The sequence below is a fragment of the Peromyscus maniculatus genome, chromosome 14 (genome assembly GCF_049852395.1).
Source record: "Peromyscus maniculatus bairdii isolate BWxNUB_F1_BW_parent chromosome 14, HU_Pman_BW_mat_3.1, whole genome shotgun sequence".
Lineage (NCBI taxonomy): Eukaryota > Metazoa > Chordata > Mammalia > Rodentia > Cricetidae > Peromyscus > Peromyscus maniculatus.
This window is the reverse complement of record NC_134865.1, coordinates 38,569,999-38,588,875: the sequence shown is the minus strand read 5'-3', so window position 1 is coordinate 38,588,875 and position 18,877 is coordinate 38,569,999. Positions and strand designations below refer to the sequence as shown.

The window sequence follows — 18,877 nt, the reverse complement described above, 5'->3', positions numbered from 1 at the left end:
CTTGGGGGGATGAACAGAGGTAAGGAGGAGGAAGTAGGGTGGTCACATTATAAGGGCAGGAAGAGGTGAGTTCTACAGTGTGTTTTGTTGGCTTTGATAGTAGATTAGGAAGATGGGTAACACACCTGAAATTTCTGGAAGTGCGGGCTCGTCTTCTTCCCAGAGGTCCCCATCACAAACAAGAAGTCTGGGGTCAGGACAAATGGCACTCTCTCTTTGTTGATGCCCAGGAAACTTTTGTAATTCCCAAGAATGTGTCCAAAGTCTATGTGAAATAGGTTTCCTTGAGAGAAGAAAACGCCTGACATTATTACATGGCACAAGTGCTTATTAACATTTTGGTTTTTTGAAATAATTTTGCAGTTGCCTGAAAATGAACTATTTTGAATGAAAGCATTTTATACTCTTTTATGAGCCTTTGATATTTTCCGTCTAACCAGGTGTGTGAAAGCAGCAGCCACGAGTATCCTTTGATAGGCTTGTTCTTTAGATGATACCAAGTGTCATTCAAAATACTTTTCTCCAAAGTGTTCTTAGGCAGATAAGTCAAACTCTCGCTAATATATTAGTATCATGTTTAAGAGATGCCATGTCCTTCATGTTACTGACAGACTGATACTGTATTTCATCCAGCAGGAGGGGTGTTAGCTTCTTACTTTTAAGTAGTACTATAGAAAAGTCATTTTGAATTTCTTTTGGGTCAGTTTCTATCACTATTACCATCATTATCAGCAAGGCCACATTAGTTTTTATTTATTTGGTCTTTTATCACTTCATTAATTCACAAATGTACTATTCTTTTGTGTTAACCCTGTTCTTGCAAAGAATAAATAATTCACTCCAACCTCTGGTGCTTTTTCTAAACTCTACTCTTAAAAAATTTTCTGTGAGTCTATGTAGTCCAGGCTAGCTTTGAACTTGCAATCCTCTCCTTCAGTTTCCAGAGTGTTGAACTTACAGGCATTGGCCACCATACCTGGAAGAGTATAAAAATCTGTTGTTGAAATTCCATATATGAACATCTCATGCTTTGGTGGCCATTACTAGCTACTCTTTTTTTTTTTTTTTTTTTTTTTTTTTGGTTTTTCGAGACAGGGTTTCTCTGTGTAGCTTTGCGCCTTTCCTGGAGCTCACTTGGTAGTCCAGGCTGGCCTCGAACTCACAGAGATCCGCCTGCCTCTGCCTCCCAAGTGCTGGGCGCCACCACTGCCTGGTACTAGCCACTCTCAAAGTGGCATGAACCAGAAAAGTTCAGAGAGTTAGGGACTCGGGTGTTTTAGCTGGAGGATATCTCATATGTTTTATTATTTGTTCTAGTTGCTTTTTACATTTGACATTGTTGATCCTTCCTATCATTACCAGCTTCCAGGATACACTTCCCACACTCTCTTTCTACCTCCCACTGGATCTCTCTCTCTCTCTCTCTCTCTCTCTCTCTCTCTCTCTCTCTCTCTCTCTCTCTCAGTCTCATTTCCTGCCCCTTCTTCCCTCTCCCATCAACCCTCTGTCTAAAGTGACCAGTGTCCCTATTCACAATGACTTCTAGACCTGGACTCCAGCTTAGACTCTTACTCTGTGCCAGGGGGTGGGGTGGAGGGGAGATGATGTTTAATGAGGACAAGTGCTTCAGATGGACGCCAGTGACGGCTGCAAAGTAATGTGCCTGTGTTTAACGTCACTGAACGCTTGGGAACAATTAAAACAGGATATTTTATGTTATGTATATTTGACTACAATAGAGATTTCATTTTGCAGTGGGCAAACTCACCTGTCTCTGAGATCATAATGTTGTCATTGTGTCTGTCACCTATCCCAAGAACGAACGTCGCCACACAGTAGCCGGCACAGGAGTAAACAAACCTTTCCACTGCTGCCTGAAACTGATGAGAAGCACAGGAACGTCAGTGCTTCCCAGCTGCAGAGAGCAGCCGAGCATCGCTATGCCTTCCAGAACCACTTCAGACAGCAAGTAAGTTGAGTCCAGTCTCACTAGTTTCATATCAAGGAAGTGCCAACTGTCATATTGTTCTGCTTGTATTATCAATGAAGAGTCACCCAAACACCATGGCATGAGGGAGACCCAAGAAGCAAAAGGCCACAGTAATTTATTCAAAGTTCCCATCCTCTCCTTGCCTACAACTGGACAGAACTCAGAAATTTCTGCAATTATGCTTTTCTTATAATCACTTAAGTGGATGGTTTCACAAGTCTTCATGTATAACAGATTAATAAGGCTACTAATTATATCCCCCCACCAAAGGCTGCTGGCCATGCACATGTGAAGAGCTATTCTGTGCAGTAGAACTTTAAACAGCGCCCAGACAGACCAACCAACCAGTTTGTGAAGGATCCAGCAAATGCTCTTCAGCAAGATGGACATTTTCAACATCCGTAATTTACCATTTAGATCCACGGTAGTAAATTGCAAGTTATTTTGTTTGGTATGAAAGAATGTATATAACTAAATCTTTGTGTTGAACAACAAAAATAGCCATAAAAGTGCTAGCAGACTATTTCACAGAAACAAATTCTATGCAAAGCCTGACTGGTAATTCATACTGAAGCAAATGTTTCCCGGGTCTAGAGCCAGGCACTCTGTCTCTCAGATAAGTTGTGTCATGGGGGAAAACCCTTGAAACCACCACTGCTTCGGGAGTAACAGACTTCACCAATGTGCCGGAAACAGACTTCCTTTGGAAGAGCCTGCCCAGACCAGAAATCAAGACTGTCAGATATAAGGCAAGCTGGACGGAGGAGTGGACTGGTGGGGGGGGGGAGGGCAGAGCAGGAACTCACCTTCTCTTCAATAGGGCATTTTTCTTTGAGCCAGTGACTCAGGACTTCATCTTTGAATGCCCCCGTGTTACCCACTGTGCTTTGCTGGATTTGGGCGATTGTTGTGGCATCCTTCACGATCTCAATCATTCCTATGTGAAGAGTCACAGAGTTCAATGGAGGCTGGTGATGCTAAGTCTTGGCTGAGTAGAGCAGAGGTTTTTTCTTTTATTTGATGTTGTTTTTAGGCCCAAGGCCTGTTTTCAAGGTCTGAGTTATTTTGTTGTTGTTTGTTTGTTTGCTTTTAGGAAAGGTAATAACAGGCAATGACTACAGAATTTGACTGGAATACTCTCTCAATATCCCTGAATAAGGAGAGAAAAGGGCTGCTTTTGAGGAGTAACAAATAAAGATATTTACTTCTGAAGGCCAAGCTTAGCCTTCTTGCTTGGTGGTTGGCACCTTTCCCTTTTTAGGTAACATGGCCAAATGTTTTGTGCAGTTCTCATATCAGAACCTTGAATAAAAATAAGTGTGATTGAAACTAAAATGTTAAATGTCTATAAAAGTACCTGAGTGGAGTGTGTAATAGCTTCAGTAATGTGAATTCTAGAATTTCAAAAGAAGTGACAGCTCTTTCTGTCTAATTTTAAATGTTATTTTCGAGAGAAAAGCTTAATGTTCAATGAAATGAGCTGTGATGGAGAGGAGTTAGGGAAGGGAGCAAGTTCTTGGGACGATCATTCCCAGGTGTGGTCACAGACCTGAGTCAGGCATCCACGTCTTCAACATGTTGCAGTAAACAGTGAACTTCAACAATTGAGCCAAGTCAACGTGCAAACTGTCCCTCAGAATTAGGGGAACAGGAAAGCAACTTTCTGCTGTGGGATGTTCTGTATGTCCTGTGGGAGCCTGTTCTCGGGTTCCTCATGGCTTTACCTAGCAGGTCCGCATAGAGGATGATTGGGACCACGGGCCTGAGACAACTTTCTGTGACTTTGAAATGCTCGTCTTTGCAAATTCAAAAGACTCTACAGATTTATTTAAAACTAAGTTCACCTTTAAAAAAATTAAATAATTATTTCTTTCATTTTCTTTTAAAAATCTTTCTTGGACAGAAAACAAAAACAAATGAACTGAGAGTCACTTTCAGCAGCCTGGGGACATTGCCACCTTTTGATTTTAACTGTAACTTCCAACCTATGGAATTCTTTCACAGAGAGTGGTGTGCTCATTGCCTGATGTAACTACATACCTATTTTATCACCAGTTGAGATGCAACCATATGGCAGAAGGCACAAGTCCAGAGATTCAGTCTCCCAAATGGACTCCATGATGCGTAGAATCTGGGAGCCAAAACACAGACATTTCTACTATACATAGATGTTGGCCAGTACATTTTTCTTCTCTCTTAAAAAGTCAGGAATCTTGTTCGGTTACACACAGTATATGAGCAAATGTAAAATACATAGTAGCAACTCAACTTTTATTGATGAGCCTGATACTCAAAAATTCCTGCCATTGCAAATCTGTTAATTTCAGCTGCTGGGGTATATGTTGAAGAAAGAGATAAAGCGTTTTTACTTGGGGGAGGGTTTTTTTTTTTTTTGCCATGTTTCACTATTTTATCAAACATTCCACTTTGTTATATATGTTTCCCCACAACAACTGCAATGTCCTTTTACGTGTTTTCTATTCTGATAGCCACAAGACCCATGCTACCACCAAGGCAGTTAACTCAGTAATGGTGATATTAATACCAAATATTAGTTGGTTTCTCTTTTATGTGTGATTCTTGTATTAACCTTATATTGGGAATATAATTACTGTTTCCATTCAGAGGGCAAAGGAACAAAAGCTTAGAGAGTTGTAAACAGTGAGCTTCAACAATCGAGCCAAGTCAAAGTGCATCCTGTCCTTCAGAATGAGAGGACAGGAAAGCAACTTTCTGTGACTTTGAAATGCTTGTCTTTGCAAATTCAAAAGACTCTACAGATTTATTTAAAACTAAGTTCACCTTTAAAAAGATTAAATAATTATTTCTTTTATTTTCTTTTTAAAAATCTTTCTTGGACAGAAAACAAAAACAAAAACAAGACAACAACAATAAAACAAACTATTCTTGAAAAGAAAGCTGAATACTATATTAGAAAAAAAAAGAAACAGAATCTTAAGGAAAACTGAAAATATCATTTTATAAATGGCCTGCCTTTAACTTAGTATGCTTTGTCTATCCTAAGCAAATCATATTAGGTTTTAGAAGTTTTTTACTTCTTCCATGATGAGGCACTAGAAGCTGGAGATCACAGCCTTATAGACTTGTGAAGCTAAAGTCTGCACAGAAATGTTTAAACACAAGGTCTAAAAATGATGGGTGTTGATACCTTCACCATTCACATTCTGTGCTCATCATCCGTGTGATCACTCCATCACCTATCTGCTCATCATTTTCTCCTTTGTATAAGTCATTCTTGAGCTGTGTATGAGTACCGAAAGGGATGTATTTAAGGAGTATGCCTACTGGTGGGTTGGTATGTCTGTAAAGGGATAAGCCGGGTACTGCCAACAAGTCATCCCATAACCTATGCCACCATGTACAGAATGGAGTGTTTAAAGAGCCTAGGTGAGGCAAGTGTATCTGGCTACTAGGGAATGTTGAATACACATCTTTGAAAGGATAGCGAGAGCTATGATGCTCTTTCAATGGTATGTCTAATGATCCAAAGCTACATTCACCAAGTAAAACTTCTCTATTAAGTACCATTTGACTGCTGTTTATCATATGGGGAAAAAAACAGAAAGGAAGGCATGTTTCAGACAAATACAGAATTCTTTCTTCAAATAATTGCAAAACACCCAGTTCCTTCATGTTGATGTAACCAACCGTCTTATTAAATAAGAAACACAGAAACAATGTAAAAGAGAAAGCCAAGAGGTCAGAACTCAGAGCTAAAATCTCACCCTTCCTTCTGTTGTCCCAGCTTCCCGAAAGAGAGCTATATCCTGTCTGTACGTCTTTTTTATAGTATTATTGTTCTGCCTTCTCATTGGTTGTAAACCCAAACACGTGACTGCCTCATCACTGTCTGAATCTGAATGTACAGCCCCCTAGGTCTTAAAGGCATATGTCTCCAATGCTGGCTGTATCCCTGAACACACAGAGATCTATGGGATTAAAGGCGTGTGCCACCACCGCCATACTCTGTCTATGGCTCTAATAGCTCTGATCCCCGGGCAACTTTATTTATTAACATACAATCAAAATCACATTTCAGTACAATTAGAATACCACCACACCTTCACATCAGCCTACCTGTAAGATCAACATGTCTTGTCGAAGGTCATCACCATGTTTAAAGATGATTCCAATGGTTTCATTGGATAGGACTGTAGGATCTGCACATTTAAATTCAAGCCACAGGGGCTTTTTCTTCGAAGCCATCACTTTACATTTTTCGATCTGCAAGGACATGGTTATAATGTCACATACAATGAATATACACTGGGGAGGCACTGGTTCTTTTGCAAAGCATTTCTGTACACAGGGCAAAATCCTGGTTGGAAAATAATTTTCAATATTTGGATAAAAATTCAGAAGGTATCCTCATCTAAACAGAAAATGCTATTTATATGTGAGAAAATTCACAATCCTTTGAACAATGGTTATCCGACTGTACCCAAGAAACTCTAAGGGTCTGTGGAAAGCCCATGGGTGCAGCAGGTACCTTCCCCCTACCCCGACAGGACACTGGTACTCCCACACTGCCATTAGCTCAGAGCACTTATGCTAGTATCTGTTTCTGCATTCCCTTCCTGAGATTTAATTTGAAAAAGGACTTGTAGAGCTACCACAGTGTCTGAAATATTATTACTCAAGAGTCAGACATAGGTTAAACTTAACTCAGATTTAACATGAATACATGGAAAATCTGGCACTTGGACACAGGACTTCTATCCTCTTCCTTCCTATCCCCATATCTAAACAAGCAGTCATAAAACCGAACCCAGATCTTTTCTGGGTTTTAGCCAAAAGTGATGCACCACGAGTCAAAAATACAATGTAGAGGGCTGGAGAGATGGCTCAGCAGTTAAGAACACTACTCTTGCAGAGGACCTAGGATCGGTTCCCAGCACCCACACAGGACAGCTCACAACAGCCTATAATTCCAGGGGACCCACCATTCTCTCCTGGTCTCCTCAGGCACTGCATGTACATGGCAGGCAGGCAGGCAGGCAAAATACTCAAACATATAAAATAAAAAGAAAGAAATAAAAATATGATGTCTTTTTTTTTTAAAAAGCAAACAGTTGGAAAGCTGTATTAATATATCATAATTCCTACTGATATCTAAACAGTGATAGTAGATTGTATGTGCTTTTGCTATGAGGCCACTTACTAGTAACTGTTTATAAATTTAGAGATGTGAAAGAGGTGTTTCCCCTTCTTTTCATGAGGTTTAACTGCTACAAGCATTTCTGTCCTGTAAGCAACCAGAGCAGGAAAAACACATGGACAACCCTTGTCAGACATTAAGTGGCAGACAATGGAACTCCGTGGCCCCAAGCAAAGAAGGCAGATGACTGTACCCTTGCAGTTGCCCCAGCTTACTGTTGGGGGCTGTTTCTTGGTAAAAGGATAGGGAAAAGGCACCCTGCTGAGCTTATGGCCTCACAGTCTAGAGTATAGTAACTGAAGTCTCAAAGAGAGGACAGAAGAGGGTGACAGAAAACAATAATAGTGGAACAATTTCCAAGTGTGATAGAACAGATGCCCACAAGTCCAAGGAGCAACATCGACTGGCACTTAATACAAGAAACCTGTGCCAACACACATCATAATCAAACCACTGAAAACAGGGGGGAAAGGATGTATTATAAACAGAACATCAAAGACAAGGTCAGAGTATTCTCATCAGGACATAGGCAAGCCAGAAGAAAATGGTATGGCAAGAGAAAAATGGTAAGTTAGGTTTCTCTGTCTAGTGAAAATATTGCTCAAAAAATAAAGTGCTCAAAAAATAACATTTTCAGCTAAGTTGGTTCTGAAAGAATGTATTGTCAACAGCTTGTAGGATAAATTGCTAAAGATCCAAGAAAAGAGGAATTGAGAGAGTATCTAATATAATAATATGTGGGTAAATGTTTAAAATGGCTTAAACTATTTAGCTATACATATATTTTGTTTAAAGCAAAAATAATATATTATGGGGTTTATAATACATGCAGAAAAGGTGGATTAGTGGAGATATACTTCTGTAAGATTCTTATAAGCATGCAAAGTGTTTTGTTACTACAGTGTGTGGTACTGACATTCATGGACACTTAGATCAATAGAAGAGATCAGAGAGTGAGGCACAGGCCCACCTACAATATGGTCAGCTGATATTGACTTGAAGGATTTCTGTAACATTTTTAGAATGTTGAGTATCTTGATTTTGCTGGTGATTGTACAGAAGCACTATGTGTGAAAACTCACTGAATTCACACTACAGACAACTTTATGTGAAGAATATACCAATAAGCTGATTGTTACAATAGAAGGGGAATTACTAAATATTGGGGCATTGGGTGCTAGTGATTAGAGAAGGGCTTGCCAGAAGTTCATCCAGGGGTGCTCTAGCTTCCTGTGTCTTCAGAAGATCCATTGTGAAGGCCTTGACTCTAGAAAGCATGCTAGACACTGGTAAGACATAAGTGACACACAGAGACATCGCTGATACCTACCACCAGGGTACCTGCTTTCAGTCCAGGGTCATAGGGGACTCTGAAGCTCTTGGGGAGACTGGAATTCTGCAGGGTTTCAAGCTTTTGCTTAAGCTGTGAAATAACTGCAATTGTCAAAAGCATACAGGAGTTAAGTGAGCACAAGACATCAGTCCCATCTACTATCTCAGTGTAACCTGAGGTCTCATTTCCTTAGTATTCTACGTACTTGTTTGGAAAGTAGTAGTAGGAAAAGGGCTAGAAGCAGAGCTCTGATTTTAGGGACCAAGTAAGTCAGGATTACTGTGATCAACTTAATTGGAAATGTCCCTTCACAGGCAGAAGTGATATGTGAACACAAGTGGGAAAACTTCCATCACCACAGCAGAGGAGGATGTCCTGAGCGTGAGTCTAAGGCACTAACATTGCCCTTATCTTTCCAGCCTGAGACTTTCAATGACCATCTGGTTTTCAGAGTTGATGTTTGAACACTATTAAATAGAGTTGGGTTAGAGTTCTGTAAATTCTTCTTAAAAGAAGAAACTAGGTTATGTACAAAAGATGTGGCAACCTCAAAATTCTCAAGGCAAAACACACAGTACAGATTACTGCCTGGATAACAGGAAGAGTCCAGTCCAAATGTAAGATTGTTATTACTTCCATTAGTAGTTTTAGATGATAGCATGATTAATGTACTAGGAAACAATCAAAGGGAAGGTTAGAAATTTAAAATATTCAAAAGCTTAAATCAATGGGCAGGGATGTTAGTGTCTATTTTAAGTTAGTATCTATTTTAAGTTATAATACTAGCTTATTAAGTGAGTAAATGATATTTTCTAGGTTCAAACTTCATATAGTTTATCATGCCAGAAAGATGTGTCAATGCAATGATGGCAATTTAATGTGGTATCAACCAAAACCTTACAGGAGTGATTAATTTTTCTGGAGCAGAGACAGGATATTGAACATAGCTACAGAGAGGAGGGGTGTGTGTGTGTGTGTATGTGTGTGTGTGTGTGTGTGTGTGTGTGTGTGTGTGTGTGTGAAGGTGACATACATTTACATATATATATTACTCTGAGATATAAACATATGTATGTGATAAAATTTTAAAATCAACCTAATCTCTCAATATTCTGACAATTTTAAATCAGCATGAATGTATTCAAAAATGGGGAAAGGAGAGGATTTGGAAATAACTTTTCACATGTGAAATTGTTTTTGAAAATTAAATCTTCCAACCACACATGGTTCTTCAATTTCTCCAAATTTCATATGTATAACTTCATTTTTAAGAAGATATGAATTTATGATCTTAAAACATTACATCTTGTAGAAGGAGAACTTTAAATCTGCTTACTCCATGCAGACAAGAGACCAAAAAAAGTGTTTTCTTGGCCACTGTTAGCAAAATACAACTTTAATTCCAGAAAGAAGAATCATAGCAATCATGGCACTTAGAAAGAGAACTGAGAAAATGCAGCCACTGTACCTTGGGAACTGACGTCATACTTCTCAGCAGAGAGTGATTTGATGTCAATGGTGACTTTTTGTAACATCTCGATCACTTGGACCTGCTGTGTGAAGTCCTGCAGCATGGCCATGCCACAGCCCCTCAGATACGCTTCCAGGATCACAGCGAACCTCTGCTGATAATGTCTGGACTGGGCTATCTCACTTCTTAAGAACCAGAACAAGAAGTGACCGATTCTTTTGTTCTGAGATGGGTACAAGATGGTTGAGATCATGACTAATGCTGTAGACTTAGCAGGCAATTCCTGGTAGCCTAAATTGTCATGCTGCTATCAAAGTGGAAATACTTACTCTCAAGGCACGCTTCAGCAGGAATCTGGCCAGAGCACTGTCATGGTATGGTTCAAATTTCACAGCCTAAAGGAAGAGCACATTGGCATTTGAAGGATTATACTCTATGTTGGTCAGTCAGGAAAAAGGAGATGGAGAAAAAGCATGGTTCTGTGTGAATGGGTGATAAGAATCTCCTAAGCCACTCATATCCAGTCCCCTGTTTAGTGGACACTGGGGATATGAGTGGGAGCACTGGCTCAGCATCCTAGAATAGAAGAGGACTGAGTGGGCTGAAGGACTCCTGCTGCTCAGTACTGTGGTCAAGGTCATACCAGAGCTAAAGTTCTGAGTCAGAACAAATTGAGTTATTGGAAGGGGAGAAGCAGACAGGGCTACAATAATGATCTGGAGCGGAAGTAAGGGAGCTGGTTACAGAGCAAATGGACAGAGGCAGTGCAGGCCAAGTGTGGAGGTCCTAGAGCCCTGGACTCTCCCTTTTGGGCAACTCCCCCTTCTTACTGTAGGAAAAGGCAGCCCATGCCCTGCTGCACTGCAGTACAGAGCTTGTGCCAAGTATCCCTGACTGTCTCTGCTCCCTCAGGCAGAGCTTGATCTTCACTGTTTTCACAGTGTTGGTTCTGGGGTGGATATTCACAAGGGAAACGACAGCTCTATTATTGAAGAAAAAACAATAAAATGGGAAAAGTAAACTAAATCTTTGTGGGTACCTGCTTATTTTTCATGTTTTATTTTTCAATAAGCTTGAAATAGTTAATAGTTTTAAAAGAAAAAAAATTATTTAATTACCAATGCATATATTAAGCTAGAAGGTAGGTAGTGTATATAAGTCTAAAATAACTATCTTAGAATAGTTCCTTTATGAATAGGAACAGTCATTCTTTCCCACAAAGAACAGAAGACATTCCCACCCTAGCATGCATTTCGGAGCCTGAAGTCTTCTTGGTATGTTCACAGTTCTCACTCCTGGTTCCAAGTTTGATCTGATCAATACTGATCTTATGTTTCAATCTTAGTCCCCCTTTCAAAAGTGCTTCTCTTGGGTGTGGTCAATAGGTGCCATAGAAGCTGCATCTAAGCTGAGTTCTGAGAATGTGATTCCTCAGTCAAATGAACTCATTTTAAATGTGTTTTAAGTTTCTAACCCTGGAGCCGGTCTTTCTTCGTGTTTCACTTCTGTAACAATGATGCAAATCGCAACCAGGAGACCATTTTAACCAACAGTGAGTCATTTAGTTGGAGCTGAAATGTTTCAAATCGCTGCACAAATGAACACTACTCTTCAAATTTAAGCCCACACATCCAATATTAATAAGACTGACCTCTTTCACCCAAAATATCTCCAAGAAAAATGTTATTCATGTTTGAATCCTGCAAAGTATACTTTAGAAAATGACAATGAAAAATTGTCAGATCAAGTATTCCCTATTCAGAACTTTCCCTAGATACATTAATCAAAATTGAGTGTCACCTGACCCTGTTTACTCTAGTACTCTATGGTTTTCCCAGAGCCCTTGTCATAATTTGTTATTAAATACATTGTGTGTGTGTGTGTGTGTGTGTGTGTGTGTGTGTGTGTGTACTACAGCAAACCTGGAGGATTTGCCTTCTTACTGACAAATCCTTAGTTCTTTAACAACCCAGCTAAACCTCAGGCATATCGCTGACCCTACAGGACCATAGGGAGCATCATGGGAACTGAGTGAAACATAGTCCCATGTCTGTTTAAAGAGGGCAGCTGTCAAGATTCTGCCCAGCACAGCCATTTAGCAAAATAACAATAGCAAGTTCTACCCTAGGAACTATGACTTCCCCATCCATAGACTTTTGACCAGGATTACAGTACCAAGCATAACATTTCTTCCTGAGGAGCAGGCCTCAAAGTCATCATGAACTCATAGTAACCGTGGTTACCTGCACACAGTCTGCACATGATCAAATCAGCCAAAGTACTGTCATATATAGGGCAGAGGATCTCCAGGCCCACCTCTTAATGAGGAGCTATTGGTAGTTGCCAAGAGAAGAAAAGTCATGCTTTCTGGAAGATGTGGCTCCAGGGGATGGCCCCACACCCATGCATATATGGACAGTGATAATTTGACTTATCAGTTATTAGAAAAAATGGGCATGAACCTAAGAGGGAGATATATTAATAAAGATAGGAAGTTAATTTGAAGGGGAACCAGGGGGTATATACTATCATATTTCATTATATAACTGTATAAAATTTTCAAGAATAAAGAAAATCTTTTAAGAGATTCTACCAAGATATGTTGTTCTATGAACTGTAATAAACATGGGCAGAGATTAAAATTTTTCTAACCTGCATTATCTTGCCACTATATTGATGCAGGGTATTTGGTAGATGTGAAAATGATAAAGCCTGGGGCTAGTGAGACCTCCAATTCTAGTTCGTTTATTTTTAAAATATGTGGTCTTGAATACATAACTTAGTCTCCTGGTATCTCGATTTCCATATGTATCAAATGCAAATCCAGATTCTAATTTGACCACCATCACAGTTATTGGTGGAATCAAGTGACACAGTAAACAAAAACATGGAAATCACTTGGAGCCTTGGCACAAGGAAGCTTGCGACCAGTTCAGTTCATCCTTACAATGATTGATGAGGACAGTGTGATTCCCACCGGGGCAATCCTCCTAAAATGTGAAGGACAGCACTGATGTCTTTCAAATGCTTGCTGGCAAACCCTCAAAGACACTAAAAAAATGTCAATGGGAGCATTTACTGCTTTTGACGTGGCTTCATCAGCTCTGGTCTGATTATGAAGCTGAACCAGGAATATGGGATGACTACTGAAGGGGGTTCCTGTACACATGCAAATAAGTTCTCTGAGACAGCAGTTCCTGCTGACACCTCCAGTCCCTACCTGCACCAGCTGGAGAAGGTAATGTAAAACATCGTCATCCTCCAGGCTCTCCAGTTTCTGAACTGCAATGGCTCTTACGTTTTCATCTGAAAAATTGCAGTCCAGGAGCTGCATGGTTAAGCCAACGTCCAAAGCACTTTGATCCCAGACCTCCCTTCTGGCTAACAGCTGGTAGGTTTTGGCCACAATTTCTTGCTGTCCCCACTTCACTGAACTGAATAGTTTAGGGTATGCCTTCGGATGCTTCAGGCTTTCATATCTAAAATGCCAGAGCAATTCTTTGTCCTCTGCTGTGAGGGGGTTAAGTGGATCTGTGGCTATGATCGCCTCCAGTTGCTTGCGAAGCTGGTTGGGCATTTCAGCTCGGACCCTATCTCCTTCCGGGTCAGGGGTGGGCTGATGCTTAGGCAGGGCTATGGGGTGACAGTAGTTATCCAGCAGGATGGAGATGGACATTGAGTTCTCCTTGTCAGGATTGGTTGCGGAAGTGAGCTTGTCAGCATTGAAACTGCCTTGTTCTTCCGCCTTCCCAGATATCTGCCACATGTGGAGCACATAGTCCCCATGGCGGAGCAGGAACCGGTGGTCTATTAACAGTAGGTTCACGTAGTAGAGAAGCTGGGCCTTGCCCTTGGACTCGGAGCCTGGCGTCTCAGCAGAAGCCTTGCTGGACAGTGCTGGTGTTTTGCAGCAGTAGATCTGCAGGTTCAACAGGGCCCCTTTGGGCAAGTCTTTGATTTTGATGCCAAATTCCAACCACACATTCCAGAGCACCTCTTCCGCGAAGGGCTTAGGGCTGGTTCTCCTTTGGCAAAGGACTTGTTGTCCGTGCTGGATGTTTGCTTCCACAAAAACAGTGAGGTCGGTGTTCCGAGGCAGGACAGGGATGTCAATGCCTCTGATCTTGACCCTGAACTTCCGGTCACAGTCCCACAAAGACACTGTGAACACACTCTCATGGTCCTTGCCATGGATGGTCAGCTGCTCATGGTAGCCGGTGACTCCAGTGCAGTCATCCACCAGTGGCCATTCTTCCTTCCTCACCTCGTCTAGGGCTGGGTCTGGAGGCGTGTCGAGCACCAGGTGTATTTCGTCTCCATTCTTGAGGCACTGCCTCACCCACTGGAAGTTTTTGAGAGGCGTTTCACCCACCAGGTACTCGTCGCGGCCACAGACCCGCAACACAAAATCCTGCTCACTTAGACTTTCTGGGATGTTCATTAGGGACTTCTTCTTGGCCATCTTGGTGAAGAAGCTCTGGAGGATGGCGCCAGGAGTATCATCTGCAGAGACCTTGATTGTTTGACTGGTGGTGCTGCGGTGGATGACGATGAAGATGCAATTGTTGGCAATCTTTTTTGACAGGTAGTCTGGAAGAGGTTTGGACGTCACCCAAGGGTGCATAGCATAGAGTTTGGCATCACGGTCAGCCACCTCTGCCATGCGAGGTGTGACCAGACGGCGGCGAGTGAACTCTAGCTCATCATCGTGCACGTTGCTAATGTCAGTGACATCATATCCAATTAGGGAGGTGAGCTGCTTCTGGAAAGCTAGGGTCTCCTCAGAAGGTGCGTGTCGCTGTACCACATGGATCTGACCGGGGCTCTTGTGCATCATCTTCCAGTAGCGCAGGCAGTCTAGGGTCTGCACCACCTGGTACCTGTCGTAGATCTCATACCACTGTCCCTTCTTCTGGTAGAGCAGGAGGAAGTGGTCTGGGCCCAGCCGGTGGTAGAATTCCGCAGCCACACTGGTCTCCAGCGCGCGCAGCCACACCTGGGCTTTCATCTGCTCCACATTGCCGTGACCAGCCACGTGCAGCAGCGCTGTTTCTGGAGTCTTGCTGATGCGCTGGCTGGTGGGCAGTACGAACTCAATGGGGATGAGCTCCATGGAGGACAGGCTGCCTACTGCGCTGCGCGGCTTCATTCTCCGGCGCCGGCGGAGGTTGTCCTCTCTTAGAACCACCGGCTGTTCATAGTTCTCCAGCTCCATGCCCTAAGCAACCTGGGAGTGGAGAAACAGCTTTGTCAGGAGACAGACTGTAGATTGCTGTACAAAGGCTGAGAAAAGGTGGAGTGGGTTGATATGAGCACCAGGCCTAGAGGACCAAGGAAGCCGGAGGCAGCGCTGCCTTTAACAGCGTGGTTCTTGGTCAGCCACTTACTGTCTAGGTGATGTGGCCTACTTAATCTCCGAGCCTGTTCCTTATCTGTTAATTTGGTTACTTACACCTAGGGCGTGGAGGCAAAAGTTAAATAAGGGGGTGTACTTTTTTTGATTGGGTGATGCATGCATGTGGGCACATTTTCTCTAGGTTTTGTGCGCGCACACGCGTGATGTTTTAATTAGAAATTCAAAAAATGCCATGGGACTATGGAAATGGCTCAGTGGATAAAAGCTCTTGCTGTCCTCAGTTTATATCCTACCAACCACATAAGCCCCATGGGCCAGTCACCCCAAGCGTCTGTCTGTCTGTCTGCCTGTGTGTGTGTGTGTGTGTGTGTGTGTGTGTGTGTGTGTGTGTGTGTGTGTGTGTGTTGGAAGGGAGGAGAGCAGAGATGGGAGAAATCACTGGGGCTTATTGGTCATCAGTTTAGCTCCAGGTTCAGTGAGACCCTGTCTGAAAGGAAGAAGGTTCAGCATTCCTTCTCTGGCCTCTGCAGCTGTAGCCACACACACGTATGGCCACATTGTACACATAGACCATATTCACACACATGTGCGCAAAAACATGCAAAACACTCACCTAGTATCCGACATGTACTGGCTCAAAATGGTAACTAAGTATCCTGAACACATAAACACATAAAGCAATAGAGTCAAGGATGAAGTCCTGGTTTCTAAGGTGTAGAGTGAGGCCCTGAACATCACTTTGAAAACAAGCCAAGGTATTTCCTTTTTCAGTCTCACACTTCTCTAACTCAGACACCTAATCTTGCTTCATCTTCTCTATTTTCAAACTGTCTGAACCAAGAATCTTCTCCCTAGTCAACTTCCTCTCTCTTTTTTTGTCCTTTTCATTTTTTCTTTCTATTTAAGAAAGCCAGTCATTTCATTCATAAAACTCAAAAACAGCAATTTGGTAAAGGTTGTAATCAAAGTCCTGTGGAGACACTTAGCATGGAATGTGAAGCATTCTGGCTGTCACTGCTGTGTTAGAGTAGAGGAGTCGCCACACCTGGACTCTGCCAATAAGAACTTTTAGGTCATTTTAACTGAGCCAATTGACTTGACCTGCCTCTGCTTTAAGAAGAGGAGCCCCGGGGAGAGGACACGATTTCTGCCCTCCAATGACCTTTCATTTTTAGACCCTAAACAATAATTTAGTTTCTTTTTGTCCTAATATTTTCATCTCTGTATTAAAAATTTACAAATGTATTCTCATCATGTTACCCACTCTTTCTGCAAATATTTAGTAAGTATTTATCCTTATTTAATATTTAACAATGAACAAGTATTTACAAAGCAGTTACAAGTAAATATGACCTCTTCCACTAAGGAACTCAACAATGACTGAAATGTTCAGAGTACTAAAATTGAAAAATGATTCATAAAACATTTTAATTTAATATTAAGCATTGCTATATTGGTTCTACATTATACTCTAAACCACATTCAAATACTAAAACAAAATATTTCAGAAAATAACATTTACTTTCTAACTGATGTTAATGAGATCCATAATTAGTTTTTTTCTGAAGAACAGTGGAATATTTGTTATATATACCAAAAAGGAAAGTTTGATGAAAAGTTATAAAAGACAGTTTCATTGGATTTCAACTTATGCTCAGTTCTTGAGTTGTTATTTTTAAAGTCAATACTCTCTTCTCTTAAAATATATTGAAGTTATACTTAGTAAATAAATGAAACCAACTGTCCCAAACAACTGTTTCTGTAGCTTAAAGAATTCTCTTGGTACATGAGAATAACTAACAAAAAAAGAACCATAAGCTACATTTTAGAATAACTAACAAAAAAAGAACCATAAGCTACATTAATACTGACATGAACTTAAAATAAAATATGTCCAAATTTAAGCGTATAAATATAATTCAGTATCTGCCACAGTGACACCAAGAATTCATATTACATCATGATACAAGATGCAGAAGAAAAGAGACTGACCAAATACTCACTGATTTTCCTCATGGCTGGGACGAAGCAGCTTTGTCCTCTTAAAGCAACAGCCTGTACAGTAATTCTTAAGCACGTACTTGTAAGACTATGAACCCTGCCCGCCATGGGCTCTGAAGCCACCCCCTTCCTCACAAACAAAAACAGAAAGAGTTGATGCACCTGCTAGCCCTTGCCGGAACCTTGTGGATATACACAGTCTAAACTGAGCGAGACAATGAAACCCAGACGTTCAGGGGTGGGCTCATCTTGAACTGGCAACGGTTCCAGATAAAAATATTCTAGCTGAGAAGGAAGTGTGACTGTTCTGAGTCAGACCGAACAAAGAGCAAACAATAGAAAGCAGTAGTACCTGAGACAGCCCTGGAGGTGGTGATGCTGAAGGGTCATTTGTTTACTTTATAAAAACAAAACAAATTCAAACCTACCCAGGGCACCTCTTGACTCTTCTGCTTTTCTGGGGCTCCCTTCATATCCAGATGCAAAGGAAGTGTTGCAGTTACCAGGAAGGAAGTCTTAACCAAGTTGATTATACATGTGATTGCTCATTTTCAAAGTGTCAGAAATGCATTTCCTGTTTCAGCACAGAGAGAGCAGAGCAGGACAGAGAGCAGTGTTTCCCTCACTATTTTTCTCACTCTTTGAATTAATTTTTCAAAATTTGTGAGAGGCTCTGACAAATGATGGAGATCCAAACCAAAGATACACCCAAGGAATAAACAAATGAAGCATGCATGTGTGTAGCTATAAGCAGAAGAGGCTGCACAGCCACAATATTACATAACTTGTTACGAAGAGTTAATAGCCAGGTAAAACCTGCTATCCTCTGAGAATTCATACAACCCCTGGTGTGTGCTAACTGAGGCAGGCAGGGTGGGGAGGAGCCCCATGGACTATTTGGTTCAATCTGGATGTTTGCAAGAGCAATGTCTATGAGCCTGCCTCCTTACACTGGTAAGAGATTTCTCTCTCTCTCTCTCTCTCTCTCTCTCTCTCTCTCTCTCTCTCTCTCTCTCTCTCTCTCTCTCTCCTTCTCTCCTCCTCCTCCTCCTCTCTCTGTTTGACAGATGATTTAGGTCTCAAAATATCACAGGCTCAAACTGAAAGTCCTGTAGCTTGCATGTGCCTCTTGCTGTTGTGTTGGGGGGTATGTGCTGGTGCATGCTGAGGGTGGGGCACTGATTAATCAGACAAAATAGGAGGAGGCAGTTATCCTGGGGACATTGGGAAGCTGAAAACTGTCAGCATCAGGTGGTAATCACTGAGAGATGGCTTCCAGTTCCTACAGGCTTAGAGAACATGGAAATCAGTTCTGAATTTGTTTTAAAGCAGTCCTGTATTTTCAAAGTAACCTCAATTCCTTCTAGAATCATAAACATGGCCAACTCCCCCTCTGCCTCAGAGGTCTCAATACCAGAGCTTCCTCTCCCCAATAGACTGTCATGTTGGGCCCCAAGAACAGAGAGAAGGATAGAGGCAGCCTCACAAAGCCCCTTAGAAGCACAACATAGTGAGTTTCTCTGAGCTACTCTGATAACAAGATAAAT

At 41.5% G+C, this 18,877-nt stretch overlaps 1 protein-coding gene across 5 annotated transcripts in view; it reads right to left on the bottom strand.

Moving 5' to 3' along the window:
- Window positions 1–17,858, bottom strand: part of Pik3cg (phosphatidylinositol-4,5-bisphosphate 3-kinase catalytic subunit gamma) — a 37,124-nt gene extending 19,266 nt beyond the window's left edge. Inside the window, exons 1-10 of one of the 5 annotated variants that reach the window (XR_013044346.1) lie at window positions 17,322–17,652; window positions 13,194–15,200; window positions 10,303–10,368; window positions 9,971–10,196; window positions 8,500–8,603; window positions 6,089–6,235; window positions 4,031–4,121; window positions 2,797–2,927; window positions 1,769–1,880; window positions 126–283 (exon numbers count right to left, since the gene is read on the bottom strand). Coding sequence is in view for 4 of the 5 variants with exons in the window: in XM_076550806.1 (XP_076406921.1) it covers window positions 126–283; window positions 1,769–1,880; window positions 2,797–2,927; window positions 4,031–4,121; window positions 6,089–6,235; window positions 8,500–8,603; window positions 9,971–10,196; window positions 10,303–10,368; window positions 13,194–15,188 (3,030 nt within the window). In the remaining variant the exon portion in view is untranslated. Of the gene's footprint in view, window positions 1–125; window positions 284–1,768; window positions 1,881–2,796; window positions 2,928–4,030; window positions 4,122–6,088; window positions 6,236–8,499; window positions 8,604–9,970; window positions 10,197–10,302; window positions 10,369–13,193; window positions 15,201–17,321; window positions 17,653–17,682 lie in introns of those variants that run through there. The other 4 variants (XM_076550806.1, XM_076550805.1, XM_016007920.3 and 1 more) reach the window with 4 other exon arrangements.
- Window positions 17,859–18,877: the final 1,019 nt, after the last annotated feature.